General features: G+C 33.5%; 1 protein-coding gene across 1 annotated transcript in view; it reads left to right on the top strand.

The window, feature by feature from the left end:
* The window catches only part of TTC6 (tetratricopeptide repeat domain 6), a 221602-nt gene that overhangs the window by 64383 nt on the left and 139229 nt on the right, over positions 1–17990 (top strand). The window contains 3 exon segments of the mRNA XM_049768952.1: positions 2700–2906; positions 9388–9449; positions 14226–14420. Coding sequence (XP_049624909.1) covers positions 2700–2906; positions 9388–9449; positions 14226–14420 — 464 coding nt within the window.

Here is a 17990-nt window from a genome sequence, read left to right as displayed (position 1 = left end):
GTGAAATTAAATATATATAAATAAAATAAAAAAGAGTAATATATATATATAATGAAAAAAAAACAAAGAATGGAGGAGGTAGCCTCGAGTGTTGGAAACAAACATACTAAGAGGTATAACTATTGAGGTATTAAACATACAAAGAAAATATAGATATCCCCATTAAGTCAGTTGAGATATTCTTAGGGGGTCTGAGATCCAGACTGTGTTTTTATTGAGATTGAAAAATGGTTTGCAGCAGTAAGGGATCAGGTGGTGTCCTTCAGTTGGGGGTCCTTCTGGAGCTGAATCTGGTAGCATGCAACAGTCGACATTTAGAGTGTGAGTGTGAGAAGAAAGGCCACATAGAGTCATCAAGAGTGGTGGTTGTAGCTTCTTGCTGTGACACAATATGTGGAACCGAGAGGGTATCATTTCACTTTGGGAGCTGGGTGGTGGCTTATTGGGGCAGACTATTGGTCTCGGTACCTAATCAGTTAAGAACTGAAGGTAAAAAGGATTAAATAGTGAGGGATAATGAATCAGGATTGGGGGACAATAAGGTAGGAGTTCTGAAGGGGGAGAGGAATATATAAGAAGGGCTATATGCAATATAGGCATGGAATGTTTACAATATAGATTGGACAGATGTAGGTGAGTCCACTGTATATAAACTCATGCCAATTTATAGACTGACATTAGAGATATGTTCATAGGTTGTTTTTGGAGGCCTGCCCCTCATAGGATGGGTTTGAGTGCTTAAGGACTAGTTGATCTAAGAAAATATAAATAAATAGCTAAGATACAGATTAGGAGAGAAAGAAAGGAAAAAAACAGAGAAGAGGGGAATAAAGGTAAAAAAGTAAAAAAAAAAAAAATAGGCCAGCGCCTCAGAGTGGGAAAGTTTTCCAAATTCTAGGTATTTAATGGCAGGAGTGAAGTTTCCTAAATAAAGCTTTCAGGGTTAGATTGTGGCTGAAGTATTTTAGGATAAGCATAATTTTCATGTCCAAAGTACTAAACGATACAGTATTGAACACTGTAAGAAGTATCTACCCTATGTAGTATCATCCATCATGTCTTGTGCATTGAGGTTCCTTTTCTAAAAAGAAGCTGACAGCATGAGCTTTATGATATAATAGTAATATAGGTTGAATTGAAGAGAAGAAAGAACAGGGAAGAAAAAGAAAAAAGAAGAAAATAAAATAAAAGAAAAGAACAAGAAAAAAAAAGGGATAGTAGTAATTTGCAAAAACATACTCGATGAGTGGGATCTGTAACATAAATCTGTGATGCATGGTTGTCTCAGTGGTCTCAATGGTCATATTAAATCTCAGATTTTTAATTTATAAAATGAGATTATAAATTATTATTATTTCATGGTGATATGGTAAAAATTAAGATTAAATGAGATGATTTATTATCATGACTGATAGTGATTTGGATTATTGTAATGTATAGGATAGAAAGGAACAGGACTATATAAAGTATATATATATATATATATATATATATATATATATATATATATATATATATATATATATGGTATATAAAGGCAGGAGAAAAAACTAGTAATAGAATCAAAAAAGGCTTTCCAGTCAGCTGCAGATGGAGGGTCAACCTTGTCCTATCTTCTAGCTTTGATTTCTCTAGTTTCTATTTTGGAACATGGTAACTTTATTCAGTATTCCAAACTGAATAGAGACTGTTGAGAAGCAGAAGAATTCAAGGACGAGGCATGGCAACCATTTCATAAATTGAGAAAAGTAAAATGAATGAATGGCAGAATAAGACTATTTGTATGTGCTTATTCTGCCCCTTTATGCGGATTTTATTCGTTCTTTTTTTTCTTACCAATTAAGAAAGATTAAAAAGTGGTACAAAAAGTGACTAAGATTTGTTTATTAATAGATCCAATATTTGAATTATAGTCCATCTGGTTTAAAGTTTTGTTTCTTTTACAATACCATCCATTATCTTTAGATAGAACATTGAGCTCTAGTTCAGTTTTATTTTGCAAGCTTATTTCAGCGTTCACCAATTCTCACTTTATAAAGAAATGTATAATAGTTGGTATTTTGTTATAATTTACTTTGACTTTACTTATTAATAAATGAGTGTATGGAACAAAGTGAAACAGCTGCATTTCCAACATTTTTAAATATTATATAAGATTCAGATTTATGTATGTTGTATTGGTTTTTTTCATCTGTTAATTTGAAGCACAAAGTTTTAAATATTTTTAGCTGTCCTGTGAGACTGAAGCAATGAAGTGTTTCCTGCTACTGTTAGATCATTCTTAATACAATTGTCAAAAATTGAGTAATACAAAAATATGTCTTAAATTTTTCTTAAAAATATGGTGATGTATAAATCACATGTATGATTTTTGTGATAAAATTTTATTAATTGGGCAATGGCCAGATATTTAGTGCACCTTAACTCTGAATGTGGGGTGGAGTCAGGCAGGGTAAGATTTTTTAGATGCAGCACCTAATAATTGTGAGCTAGATGAGACAAGGCCAAGTAAAGAAGTTTACCAAGTTTAACTGTCCTATTACATCAATTTAAAATTTTCTTCCTAGACCTTCAGAGGAAACTTACTACCTCTATTTAACTTCAGTTACCTTTTTTACAAAAACTTTATCAGAGAGAAAGCACTGACTATTTTAGATGGAATAATATGAAGTGTTTTTTATATTTACACTCCCCAACAGCATGTGTCTGAAGAAATGCATGCTGCTCGATCAAGTAGTTTCCAGATTGAACCAGAGGATATACTAGACCTGGGTGTCTCAGATACAGAAAGCATGACAAAATTTCAGGAAACTTTGGAAATTGTGCCAGTAAGTGAATTAAGCAAACCTTTGGAAAGTGAACCGCCTGCAGGTGATTCAAAAGCAGCCAAGAGAATCTTTTTAAAGGTAAAACTATTTTTCTTGGGAATAATTATGAGAATGAAGGTGTATAGATATGAATAAATGAATTGTGTAAGGCAAGGGGTAGAGAAGAGGCATCCCACTCTGGAAGAATGACATACAGATTGTCCATCTGGAAAAGAGGACGTGTGTGTGTGTGTGTGTGTGTGTGTGTGTGTGTGTGTGTGTGTGTGTGTGTGTGTGTGTAGATATTTCAGTCTTAAATCTAACTGCAACTCTGGGAAAATAAGACATTTAAATTGGATTTTATTTTATTTTTTCTTTCCTCAATTTGACTTAGGTACATTTATTTAAATACTGTTTAAGTATGGATATTTCTCAAAAAACTGGAAATTGAGCGTCCATATGATCTAGCAATACCACTTTTAAGGATATACCCTAATAATGCAAGAACAGAATACAAAAATGCCGTATGCACTCCTATTTTCATTGTAGCACTACTTACGATAGACAGAATCTGGTTGCCTGACAACAGATGAATGGCTAAAGAAACAGTAGTATACCTACAATGCAGCTGTTAGGAAAAATGAAGTCATGAAAATTGCCTATACATGGATGAGCATGTTATTATGCTGAGTATAATAGTCAGAAGGAAAGGAGTAAACATAGAATAACCTCACCCATCTGTTGTATATAAGAAAAGTAAAAGGTGGCGCAAGTGGTAGGGCGTTTGCCTTGCACACGCTAACCTAGGATGGACCATGGTTTGATTTCCCCGCGTCTCATATGGTACCCCAAGCCAGGAGCGATTTCTGAGTGCATAGCCAGGACTAACCCCCCGAGCCGGGTGTGGCCCAAAAACCAGAAAAAAAAAAAAAGACAGTATAGTAATAATAGCCAGAGACAATGGAGATATGGTCTGGGATGACCAGCCTGTGATATGAAGCTTGCTACAGAGTGGTGAGTGCAGTTAAGAGTGCTAATTGCACTAACAATTTCCATGACAATGATAGTTGGAACTGATCACTCTGAAGAAGAATTGGGTGCTGAGAGGCGATAAAGTGACGTGCATGGCACACCCTCATTGACAATAGTGCAAACCATAATGCCAGAAAGGAAAGAGTGAGTGAAAAAGAAGCAGAATTCCTTCCAGAGACAGGTTTTGTTTGATGTGTTACAGCATGTAGAGAACATCTTGGAGAATGCTTCATGTTGGCAAAGAAGGTATACTTGACTATTATTTGGGTGGAGAGTTCTAAAGATATTTGTTAAATCTATCTCTTTCATTTTATTTTAAAGATCAGTGTTCCTTATTGATATTTTGCTTAGCTATTTTATTAGGTGGTGAGAGAGGTGTATTGAAATCTTCATTACTATGATGCAGTCAATAACTTTCCTCAGGTTTGTTAATAGTTGCTTTGTAAATATTAATGGTCCTTCACTAGGTGCATATATGTAAGAGTAAGGTAATTTTGATTTTTAGATACTTTGATTATTAAATTATGACTATCCAAGTTTATTCTCTGACAACTTTTTAAAATGTAATGTCTATGTTGTCTGATCTAAGTATGGTTGAACTGGTCTTTTGATTGCCTTTCAGACTGTCTTTCAGCCTTTTATTTTGAACTTGTGTTTGAACTGTTCTGGAAGTATCAGTAATTAAGGCTCCATTTTCACATTTATCTTGTGACTGTGTTATTTTTGATTGGTGAATTCAGACTATTGACTCTAAGTGAAATTATAAAGATGAAATAATTTATTGCCATCGTTTTTAATAATTATGTTTGTAAAGTTTGTCTTGCCATTAAAAGGGGATTATATAGTGCTTGCAAAGTTGGTTTCATGTATGTTAGCTTCTTAAGCTCCTGCTTGTTCATAAAGCTTTATATTATTTGTTCAAATTTGAATGCTAAACAAGATAGCATATTCTTTAGAAATGCTTATTTCCTTTAGTTTATTTGCTAATATCATATCATTCTCTTCTGATCTGTGGAGTTTGATTTGATAGATATGCTCTAAGTCTTATAGGGCATACTTTATAGTAAGTTCCCTCTGATCTTACTATTCTTAGATTTATATCTCTGTTTTTGGCTTTTGTCATTTTAGTTATAGTGTATTTTGGAGTTATTCTATTTTTGGTTCTTTTAACTGGAACTCAGAGAGTTTCTTAATTATAATTCTTTGACGAATAGTTTTTTTTTTATTGATCTCCTTTCTGTTATTTACACTTTCTCTTTCTTTATTATAGTTCTGTGCTGTCGTTTCTTTTAACTCATTAATCATCTTCATCATGATCATTTTGAAATATTTTATGAGAGGTTTGTTTTTTTTTGGCCACACCCTGAGACGCTCAGGGCTTACTCCTAGCTATGCGCTCAGAAATCGATCATGGGGGGCCCGGAGAGATAGCACAGCGGCGTTTGCCTTGCAAGCAGTCGATCTAGGACCAAAGGTGGTTGGTTCGAATCCCGGTGTCCCATATGGTCCCCCGTGCCTGCCAGGAGCTATTTCTGAGCAGACAGCCAGGAGAAACCCCTGAGCACTGCCGGGTGTGGCCCAAAAAAACAAAAAAAAAAAAAAAAAGAAATCGATCATGGGTTGGGGGACCATATGGGATGCCAGGGATTGAACCACTGTTCATCCTAGGCTAGTACTGCAAGGCAGATGTCTTATGGCATGCACCATGGCTCTGGCCTCCCTGAAAAAAATTTTAATGACAGAGGAATCTCAAGGTTTTAAGAAGCTGATAAAGGGTTTTCTTGTTATCATCTTGAGGGAATCAAGAACTATAGACTAGGGTCTAGGGTAGCTCTTTAAGCCTTTGGTCTCCATTTTATATTTATTCCATATCCTGAGACTCTGTAATATCACAGTTACTCAAATTAATTTACCAGATATATATTTATAATCTTTATACTTTTACCATGTTTGCTAATCACTTTACTACTAATTATTTAGTACTTTTTAGTTTATTTTAGTTTATTTAGTATTTATTTAGTTTGAGTCTGTTATTGACTTAATATTTTCTCTTTTTAAATTTTTTATTGAGATCATTGTTAATTATAAATCTTTTAGAGTTGTATTTCAGGCATATAGTAACATATAGTGAACTAGGGCCATCCCCACTACCAGTGTTGATCTCCCTCCACCATAGTTTCCAGTATATATCCCATACCTCCATCCTTAGCCCCTTGGTTTACTAGTGTAACAGATTTGTTTTGTGTTTAGCTTGTTATAGTTTGGTTCTCTTGTTTCTATTGTTGTTGACTTTAGCTTAGGTATTTAGATCTGACCATTACATATTTTTTCTTAGAGAATCTATATGATTAAGATTTTAAAAGCCTTTTCTTCCTTTTGACCATTACAGCATATTATATCAATTATCACCAGATATCCTCTCGCACAGTGGTTTAGATGGAAGGAACACCTTTGGATTTATCTTGATCACCTCATCTTTCTTTCATATATAACCAGATCTCTGAGGCCTATATTTCTTCTAAAATTATTGCTCATAATCTCTTCCTCATATTTTTTCAGTTGCTACCATCATAGCTTAGGTCTTTGTGACCTGTCTGGATTAGTGCATTTGACATCTTTTCTTCATTTCTTAGGTTCAGGCTGTACAATAGTAGCATATTGATCATTTGATAATTGTAGAGAATAATGAATAACTACAATTAATAATAGTTTAGCTGAGCAAATATTTTGTTGTCAGGGAGAAAGCACCCTTTGATTTCATATTTCTAAAGCATGTGTGTGGAATATAAAGTGAACCTTGCCAAGTCTAGGTGAATCCTCTCATTTCTAACTATCCTAGATGAATTTTGCTAAATTGACATTTTTTGGATATGCATACTTTAAAAGCAATCCTTACATCAGATAATTTTGATGAAAATGTGTGCACAGATAATTTTCTCATCTACTCTACTCTTCTACAATAACATTGATGCTTCGGAATGAAATTGAGGGTATGATAAAAAATAGTCACTAAATGTGCCAAAGAATGAAATGAATTTTCTGAATTGTGGTTTAGCCACTTATGTTTTTTAAACATAAGGAAAATACCACAATGTAAATTATTTTGGTTTGTTGTGGTTGCTATTAAATTTTAATAAATCATGTGACATTATTTATTTCTTGTAAAATGAAGCAGTATTTTTCTGATGAGAATTGTTTTCTATGTGCTAACCATTCTGCTGTTTTACTTTTTACAAAATAGCAATTCTTTTAGTGCTCTAATTTTATAGTTGGTAAAAAAAAAATAGCAATGATCGAGATAAGTAACTTGCCCAAATACAAACATCTTCTGGGATGGTTTTATTTTGGAATTTTCACTTTTTACCCACCTTGCAGCACTGATCTTTTATAGAAGCAACTAACAAGTTCTTAAGTAAGTACAAGAATAGACTTTCAACTACAAAAACTGACTAGAGATCAACTGACTTTTCTTAATGAAATGATTTGATTAGGGAGACTTGGAAAGCAACTGAAGGGGTCTCCAAATAGAAACCAAAACATTGCAGGTTGAAGAGACTATCTGATATATTGCTTGAATATCAAGAAATTTTTCTTTTTTTTTTTTTTTGTTTTTGGGCCACACCCGGTGACGCTCAGGGGTTACTCCTGGCTATGTGCTCAGAAGTCGCTCCTGGCTTGGGGGACCATATGGGATGCCGGGGGATCGAACCGTGGTCCGTCCAAGGCTAGCGCAGGTAAGGCAGGCACCTTACCTCTAGCGCCACCGCCCAGCCCCAAGAAATTTTTCTTGAAATATCATGAGACACATCAGAAATGCCATAGACATTTGCACTGGGCATATTGCCTTGTCAGTTCACCAAATCTTCACCAGAATCTTTTATTTGACTGTGCTGATACCTTAGGATTATTTATTAATGATAGGCTTTATTCTATTTGGATATTAGAGTCCATAAAGTTAGTGTCTCATTTCTTGCACAAAAATGAGTAGTTTATCCAGGAAGCCAGGCCAGATTAGAGGATTAAGTTCTCTTTGATATAGCCAATAAAGCCATCAAATTCTTGCCTTTTTGAAAATTTTTAATCTTAGAAGCTTATTAGTAAAGGTTTTAAGACTCTGGTCTACGTCATGACCATATAAAAGAGAAAAAGATAATGTTGACTTGATGAAAAAAATAACAAATAAGAGTTTGTGAGGTCATTGAACATTTGAGAAGGTAAAAATAAAAATCTATGGAAGTATGAGCTGGAGAGATAGCCAACTTGAATTCTATGCCTAGTACCAGATATGGTCCCCTAAAATACTCCAGAAATGACCCATGAATGCAGGGCCAAAGTAAATCATAAACACAACTGAGTCAGGGCCCAAACCAACAAAAATGTCTGAAAGTATATATGTCACATGTTCTGATATCCCAAATGAAAGTTTATGGTATATGAGATTCTACAATTTTCATCAAATTATCACAAAACAATTAGGAGTGATATGTGGGACTCAAAATTTAAAAGTTTGCAAAAGATGAAAAAATACATACCCATAGATAGAAAAAGAAAGTGGCATGTGGTTACAGCAACTATATCAAGATGGCGAAGATCCAGAATGTGTTGAGGCCTGTGAATAATGTTAAGAATAAAACAGGTTTTTTTTCCATGTTAGTTTTGGAGCAAAGAGAGAAAAAAGGAAGGATAACCTGTCATTATGTATGAATAGTGTGATGACAACAGATGACAGAGCCAACTTAATTTTTTTGGAAAAAGGTTGAGGTTTTAAATAAACAGCATCATGACAGAGTAAAGGAAGCTGATACACTGGTACTTTGCTTCTCTTAAATCTGGCAAGGAGAATGATCTTTAGTTTGAAAAGGAGAGAATAAGAATTGATAAAAGAAACCTGAAGCCCAAGATTCATAAGTTTTGAAGAAGTAACTTAGATATATGAGCCTGTTGGCTCAGGAGATAGGCTTAAGTTTATTGTGTCCCTGTCAGAGGCAGCTTTGAGGTGTTGCTAAAATGGGAGTGTGTACTAGAAGCCAAGCCTGGAAACTCAATTTGAGTTGTAATTTATTTAAGGATAAGTTTTATGGCTTCTGTACTATATGCATTATCTTGAATAAAACTTTGCAATATTAATTAATAAAAGAATTTTAAATAAAAAAATTTTTTTTTGTTTTTGGGTCCCACCCAGCAGCGCTCAGGGGTTACTCCTGGCTCTACGCTCAGAAATCGCTCCTGGCAGACTCAGGGGACCATATGGGATGCCAGGATTCAAACCACCATTCTTCTGCATGCAAGGCAAACGCCTTATCTCCATGCTATTTCCCGGCCCCTAAAAGAATATATTTAACCCACATTAAAGAATATAGTAGTCATCTGGAGCTACCATAGGTTTTCTAAGGACAACCTATGGAAGACCAACTTTATTTCTTTTATCCCAGAATTGCTAGACTGAACGTAAGAAAAGTGTCTGTTTGAAATTCATCACAAGTATTATGGTAAAGATCTCAACATACAAGAAAACTCAATAAACATTAGCTTTTGTAATTTTTCTTAGATTTCAATAATGCACTTATGGAAGACTCCCAATGAGGATTTTGTAGAAAGAATTATGGTCAAGTGAACAGCTAGATAGATTTGTAATTAGTTTCACAAAGTTTGTGCAATTAGACAACAAAGTCCCTGGTGGACTGTCATAGGGCAATCTGCCCAATTTAGTATATTTCCCAATAATTTGGATGATAATAGGAAGTTACTGATTGTATTTGCTAGTAATATCAAAGATAAAATTTCATAATGGATAAATGTATGCATGACTTTTCATTTGGGCTAGTAAACTGAGTGCATAAATATGTGCTGATGTGCCCTAGAGAAAATAGAACTATATTTCATGGTTTTAGGTTAGTACTTATTTTTTTAATAAAAACACAAGGGCAGATATGAATTGTATTGAATGACAATGTTGAGAAGATTTCTTCCTCATGATGTATCTGATCACATTGTACCTCAGATATTTAATGTTCAGTCCTAGAAGAGATGTTAATAAGTTAAAAATGTTTAAAATGCCAAAGATTCAAATAATTCAAAACCATGTCATATAAGATAGAATTGAAAGTACTGAACATATTTGGGGGAAAATTAGGCCCTGGGAGTATCAACTGAAGTCACATATTTGACTGTCTAATGAAATAGAACTAGATTGTGCTAGTATTATCCTAAAAAAGAGAAAAAGAGAGAACACTACATTAACACAATATTGAAGGAAAAGAGAAATCTAAAAAGAAGTTTCATTTATTTAATCACAACTCTCTGTTTTTCCTAAGGAATCCCACTTTTTTCTTCCTTAAATACTCTCATAAAACTAGAGTAGGGCTAGGAGATAGCTCATGCGGTAGAGCACATCCCTTCCTTACACAAAGCCCTGAGTTTGATTCTTGGTACCACATGAACCTCCCCAGTTCTACTGCATAATATCCCTTCAGCCCTATCTGCTTGAGCAACATGTGTTGTTGGCCAATACTAGGCCAACAGGCTGAGTATCCCCAGGAGTAGCCATGGCTCCTAGCCCTTGCTGGGACTTGCCACTGCTTAAAAAATATGGAGTACCCCATAGAGAAAAACACCATTAGATGAGCTATTGTCATAAGTTATCTTGGAACAGAAATCTGAATACTTAGAGCAAAGAAAAGGCAGCTTTTTTTTCCCCTCAAAGGCAAAAATAGACAGCAGTAAACTAAGTACAAACTAATAAATGTTGCTTGGGTCTTTTGCTGTTTCCCCTTTTTTTTTTCCCCCGGGGGCCACATCTGGCATTGCTCATTGGTTATTCTCTGATGGTGTGCTTGAAGACCATATGGGTATTCCTGGATAAGCAACACAAGCACCCTACCTTCTTAACTATAGTTCTAGTCCCCAATAAATATTGTTTAAAAAGTTACATTAGAGTTGAATTTAGTTTGTATTTCTAATGATCAATCTTACCAAAATGTTGAGACTAAGGGTAAATTATATTAAAACACCAATCCAATTAAGTAGATTATTTGGTGGAAGACTTAAATGTTCTATATTACTATGAAGTCAATGAATAAAATACTATAATTAATTATGTTACTGATAATTGTTGTTACTATGAAGTTATGTATATAAAATTTATAAATGAATGTATAGGAAATATTAATTATCTGCTTATTATAACATTTTATGGAAATTAGTACTTTAAATATAAGATAAACTATTAGACTTGGAAAAACACTGTTGGTTTAAAATTTTCTTAAATACCTTTTATACTATTTTAAAGGAGGAATCATCAGAATTGTTGCAAATCAGAGGAAAAGAAATTAAGCACATAAGAAAAATTAAATTTGAAACTTTAGAAAGGAAAAGAAGAAAATCTTTAAAATTCCTGAAACCTAAGAAATTACCAATGAAAAGGTAACTCTCTTAAATATAAATTTTATTGTCTGAAGAGAATTTTTTTTAGTAGCACTAGTGCCTCACAATGCATTTTTATTTAAACTTATTATTATTAATAATTCCCCCATCTATTTCTTTTATTACTGTTGTTAAGTGATGAATGGGCTGGCACATATTGGTTGCACATTTGGAGCCTAGCCGGGGTTTGCACGTCTTAGTTATGCTGTCCACACAGTTGCATATAGAGTGATAGATTATAAACTTCGTTGTGCTGCCTTGCATTTCATTGCAGTGCTGCCACTCATAGAGCTATGAGAATCACTGAACTTGTGGTCTTATGCCTGCAGAGTAGCACCTTTATTACTGAACTATATGGGGCTTCAGTGCACTTTTCAAAAATGGAAAATTAAACGTCTTAGAAATTTCTATGGGTGACATAAGGTAATTAATTAAATTATCTTACAGTGGAGTTGGTGGTAGAGTTCAGCTAGGATAGGCTGTGATTCACAATTCTTACTCTCTTATTTTTGATCAATAATAATTTCATGAAAAAATAGAACAAAAGGTTTTTTTTTATGGAGCCAGAGAGAAAGTACAGAAGAAAAGGCCTTTGTCTTATACTGAGTTGAGTACAGTTTGATGTTTGATACCCTGGGCATCACCAGAAGTAATCCTTGTACATAGAGCCAGGAATAAGCCCTGAGTATGTCCCTTCCACTCTCCAAATAGAAATTTGTAAGAGTAAGGACAATTAAATGTTAATATGTTAAAATTTTTATTCTTGGTCACCATAATGCCTAAATCAGATGATCTATTATGTTAGTTAAATTTGCTATAAAAAGATAAAAGGTAATTCCACAAAAATTGTCTATAGTCTGATAATTTAAATGAATTTATTTTATCTGCTAACATTTAATATTTCATTTTCCTTCTTTATTTTTCAGAGATTTCCTTATTGTACAGGGTACAATTTTGATTAGTTGTGTGCAGATGTAATGTATAGATTATCCTTTGCCATTTTCCTAGTGCAGAAATGAATTTTCTGCTTATTTCATTACCAGTTTTTTTATGAGTTGGTTTATTCAAGGTTCTTAGTCATTTAACTCTTTATGGAGGCTTAAAAAGCTTTAATTATTAGCTTTTGTTGTTGCTTAGGGCACTGAAAGGTGTGCTGGACAGAGAGGACGACCTTTTTATGGTCAGCCTCAACTTTGTAAATGGATATTACTCACTATTTAGTAGCTGAGGATAGACTCACGAGAAAAGAATTCCAGAGTTTATGAAAGAGTCAAACTGGCATTTAAGTGACCCTGTACATGCCAATGCTTATCGGCATTGCTTTAAGCTCATTTAGTTAGCAAGATTATGTATTAAAACAAATAGTGACAGCAGACAACAAGTATTTTACCTTCAATAAATAGTTACTGTCAGATTATCAATGAAGCAGAAACTTCTTGATTTTTTTCCCCTAAGAAACCTTGCATTTAGTGCATTAAGCAAAGTAGTGTGGCCACACACAGAGACAGAGTCTTTTCTTTTTTATGTCTTAGTGTTTCAAAGAATGACAAATAGTCCTGTTTAAGGAGAGTGTACTATAAAAACACACAGTCTTCCTTGAGCATGCCAAAAATATTTGTAGATCTTATATATATACACACACACATATATATAGAGGACTGTGGTAATTTATAGAAACTGAAATTAAAGAATTTCAATTAAAGAGAAGTAAAAGGATGGTGCAATTCTGTTATTAAAAATTGGTAATAAAAGAGAATTTAAGAAAAAAAAGCATGAAACTTTACTTTTTTTTTCCAGTTTCTTTTTTAAATCTATTTTTTTTTCTCACCAGAAACTTGCCCTCACAAATAGTTTTCTTGGGAACTAATCCATTGATTTGATTAATCCATGTCAATCCAGGGAGAGTTCCAGAGAACTTGTGGTTCCATGTTTTTAAAGCTTAATGAGAGCATAGGAATTCAGATTGATTGTGATTTATCTTTAAGAAATACAAAACAAGACATTTGTAAGGTAATCTCAAGTACATTCCACTTGCCAGGACCTGTCCCAGAAAGAAAGGTGATAGAGGTGAGCTTGAGAAAATTTTCTTCCCTGTTTTCTCCAGTTATCATTTAGAAAACTTTGAATGCCTGCCACGCCTGCTTTTGGGAGACCTATTTTAATGCCTCCAGTTAAATTTAGTGATATATAAATGTTTTAAATTTACCTCTCTTCCCTCTGCTACTTGAAGATATACAATTTTCATATTTTGTTCTTGTTGAAATGCATTCTGTTTTGGAAACAACACAAACTGCTCCATTAGTTAATAATGTACATATTGTGCCTAATAATAGATTGCATGTAGTAAAAATGAATAATTGCAGCAATAAAAATAAATGTTTATAAAGAGATCCATTGACCAGCAGCCATATTATTATTATTATTATTATTATTATTATTATTAAATTATTTTGATTTTTGATCCCGGAGTCTAGTTCTATTTTAATGCTCAAAGTCAATTCTGGTGGTACTGAAGAAATAGCTCCATTCCATCGAGCTATCTCTCCTTTACCACTCAAATACTATTATGCAATAACTCGAGCTATCTAAACCTATTTAACTATCTCAGTTTTAACACTTTCAAAATGTATCACTAGTCAATATTTTGAGATTATGACAATAGCTTTATCCTACACTATTATAGATTTAAATTGACATTTAGACATCTTCTTTAGTGAGATTTCTTTTTTAAATTTTTTTAGTTTTGGGGGTTTGGGACATAGCTGATAGTGCTTTGAGGTTATTTTTAGTAATCATCAGAGGAGCGTGAATGGTAAGGAATCAAATCTGAATCTTTTAAAGATAACGTATGCTCACAGTCCTTTGATCTATCTGACGATTATTTTAGACCCTGCTAATGTAAATGTATTTATAGTCTGTGGACACAAAAATATAAAGAAGCTTGTTTTCTTTGCTTTATTGCAGAATTCCAGGAGAATACACTCTTCCTACCCTTCATGCACTGTGTAGAACTGTCCCAACCCAGCATTTGCCCTTTAACTTGAGTTTGGCTTCTCGAATATATCACACACCTAACAGGAAAGGCCATAATACTTTGGTTGGACAACTTGGAGCCTCTCTTTTTGATAGCTCCCTTGAAGAGGACGACCAAAAAGATAGGTAAGTCATCTGCGGCTACTTTTGTTTTATAAGAGTTTAAATCTAAAATTCTGCCTTTTAAAAAGCCTTTTATGTCATATAAAATTTTAAAGTTTAATAGAATTGTGACTTACAAAGTTATTGATCATTGGGTTTCAGCATAAATTATTTTAATATCAATCCTACTACCATTGTCAATGTCCCTCTACCAGTGTTCCCACGCTCCTTTCTGCCTCCCTTCGTCTCACCACTGCAACCTTGACGGGCACATACCAAAGTTGTATGATTGTAGTTTAGATCTCATGTATGCAGTGTTGTTGAGTTTGTGCTTTTGATATATAACTATGTCACTCTCCCACATCAACAGTACAACTATTACTTCCCTTTCTCTTCTCCTCACCTCCTACCTTTGATTTCTTTCCTTCCTTGTTCTTTTCCCTATACTCTGGATTCAAGGTTGATCTAGGCAGACCCTCCTCCCATGGACTACATTATATTTTCTCATTAAGTTATTCTATATATTACAGAAAAGTGATATAATTTTGTGTTCATCCTTATTCTGGCTTACTTCACTCAAAATGCTATCTTCCATTTCCAACAAAGTTTCAGAAAATCACATACTTTTCTTTTACTTGCAGCTGCAAGTCCACTTGCATACCACATCTTTCATACTACATACCACATCTTCATGATGCATTCGTCTGATGTTGGATACCTAGATTGATTTCCTATCTTAGTTGTGGTACTAAGTGATTCAATGCATAATGCTGTGCATATGTTCTTTTGAATGAATGTTTTTCTGTCCTGGAAATAGATTTCCAGGGGTGGAATTGCTGTATTATAAGGAAACTCAATTCTAAACTCTACAAGAGCTCTTCAGACTGTTTACCAAAGGGGGTTGAACCAGACAACATTTGCATCAGCAGTGTATGAGAGTTCATCTGTGTTTTTTTTTTTTTGTCATTACCTCCTAATTATATTTATTTATATTGTACTTGCCACATAACCAATAATATAATCAAAGTGATTAAAATATATAAGTGTAATTACATTCTGCAACAATAGAAGATGCTCAATATATTGACTAAAAGATAAGACTAAAGGATTTTTCAAGTTAAACATTTTTATGTTCATAATACAATTGTTTTTTTCCACAGATAAAAAGTTATTCATGATTAAGTTTGAGTCATGCAATGTACAACACCCTTCACCAATGTACATTTCCCATCACCAGTGTCCCCAGTTTCCCTCCAGCCCTTCCCCCTGCCTGCTTATGGGACATTTTTTTATCTCTCTCATTCTCTCACTCTAACTTCCTTTGTCTCTTTCAGACATTATGGTTTGAATTTTTGGCTTGAATTATTCAACACTGTGGTATTGAATTATATGCATAAAGGGTATAATGCCTATCACTTTATCTTCTTTCAGCACCCAATTCAACATCCAAAGTCCAGTGATCATTTCCAAATATCATTGTCATACTGGTTCATTTTCTGCCCTAACTGCACTCTCCTGCTATTTGTTGAGAGTTTTATTTTTTTTTTATATCATGAATAGATACTGGGCCTTGTCAGATTTTTTTCTATAAATCTATTGCTATAATAATATAATTTTTATATTTTCTTCTGTTGATATGGTGTATTATATTGCTTGACTTGCATATGTTAAACTATCCTTGCATTTCTGTAATGAATCCTATGTGGTCATGGTGTATGTCTTTCTTGATGAGCTATTGGATTGTATTTGCTCATATTTTGTTGAGGATCTTTTGTATCTGTCTTCTTCAAGGATATCAGCCCATAATTCTTTTTTGTGGTGTTTCTGTCTTTTTTTTTGTATCTGGTGATGTTTGCTTGATAGAAACTGGTGGGAGTGTTTCTGCTTCTTCACACCTGGAAGGAAGATCCTGAAAAGGATGGCTCTCTTTTAGCTGATACTATTTGGGCATCTAGAATGTGAGTATAAGCATTCTTCAGCTCTGGGAACTTCTCAGTGATGTTATCTTTGTATGTTGCTTCTTCATAGGTATTTTCTTCCTGTTAACTTTATTGCTATTGTCCCTCTCCTATCAATATAAATTTTCTTGGGTGATATTACCTGCCTGTTTGAAATGAATGCTTTAAAATGTTTCTTGCTTTCAGAAGAACTGGTAGAAATCCTGTAAAAGAATTTACTATATGTTTTAATATTTAAAAATATTAAGTTAAATTTAAATATAGATGCTTTTATTTTATCCATCCATCCATCCATCCATCCATCCATCCATCCATCCATCCATCCACCCATCCATCCATCTTATCGCGTCTTTCCCTCCCTCCCTCCATTGTTTGTTTGTTTTGGACTACACATGGTTGTGCTCAAACTTATATTCCTGGCTCTGGGCTCAGGGGTCACTCCTGATGGACTAAAGGGACCAATAGGTTACTGGGAATAGAACCTGGTTCGCCACATATAAGGAGCCTTACTTGCTCTTCATGTTTCATTATCATATTGAATACTAGATACATATGAAAATCTTAAAAATTAAATATTTAAACATATCTAAAAAGATAACTTACAATTACACTACCACAAAGCTTATCAGTTACCTAATTTTTCATAAATATTCTGAACCTGTTTATTTGCGGTAAAAGTTATACAATTTACTACATTATTAGCTTGGTTTGGTATCACCTTGTTTTCCTATTTTTAATAATCACAGTATGATTCATTTTGAATCCCTAAGAGGGATTTTTACTTATATTTTGGAAAAATGGTTTTTTTAAGTATTTACTTTTTTGTTGACAGTTTTATATGTTTTAGTTTTAGCTTAATCAAGTTAATGTTTACTAAATTGTTGACAACAATTATACATGAAAAATGAAAAATTTCCAAACTACTTCTATAAATCTGTTCTATGAGACAGTATTTTGAATGTATGTTAAAAAGCTCCAGACTGTAAGTAGAAAATCGATCAACTCAAATCTGGTAGTGGTGGAGTGCTATGTATAGTCATTTCCATTAGCTCTCTGGAAACCATGCAGCAATTGAGGGCCATATAAAGTTTACTGTTCATCTTAAGTGCTACTTCTGATTTCTTTCCATTCTAAAATTTTTTCTTTATTGAGAACTCTCTTGCTTTTCCTAGAATTAATAAACATTGTGTTTGATTATTATAAGTCTTGGCAATTTGTTCCTGAGTACCAAATAAGAAGATAATTTAAGTATTAAATTTTTAGTTCTGTTCAATCTATTTCTTGAGGATTACATTATTAAACATAGATTAACCTTCTCAAAATATATGTCTGCTGAGCCTATCAATTTGGAGATATGTATAACTTTTTTTTCACTAATAGGTGTTCCATGGAAAGATAGTTGTAAAACTGAAATGAATATGCTTTCACATTGTGTTTCTTTCTCTTTTTTTCCCTGTGCTATGAATAAACTACAAAGCATACTAATGTTTGTGGTAGCAGAGATTTTTTATTCTTTTAATTTTGCAGATAGTAATTTTTATTTGTGTCAAATACCAAGGATATTTTAGAGAATTACCATGGGCTCATGCTAAATTTATTTAAAACATTGATGTATGCTTCATAAACAGTAAAATTA

The sequence above is a fragment of the Suncus etruscus genome, chromosome 2 (assembly GCF_024139225.1).
Source record: "Suncus etruscus isolate mSunEtr1 chromosome 2, mSunEtr1.pri.cur, whole genome shotgun sequence".
NCBI classification, from domain to species: Eukaryota; Metazoa; Chordata; class Mammalia; order Eulipotyphla; family Soricidae; genus Suncus; species Suncus etruscus.
This window is presented reverse-complemented; position numbering and strand designations above follow the sequence as displayed.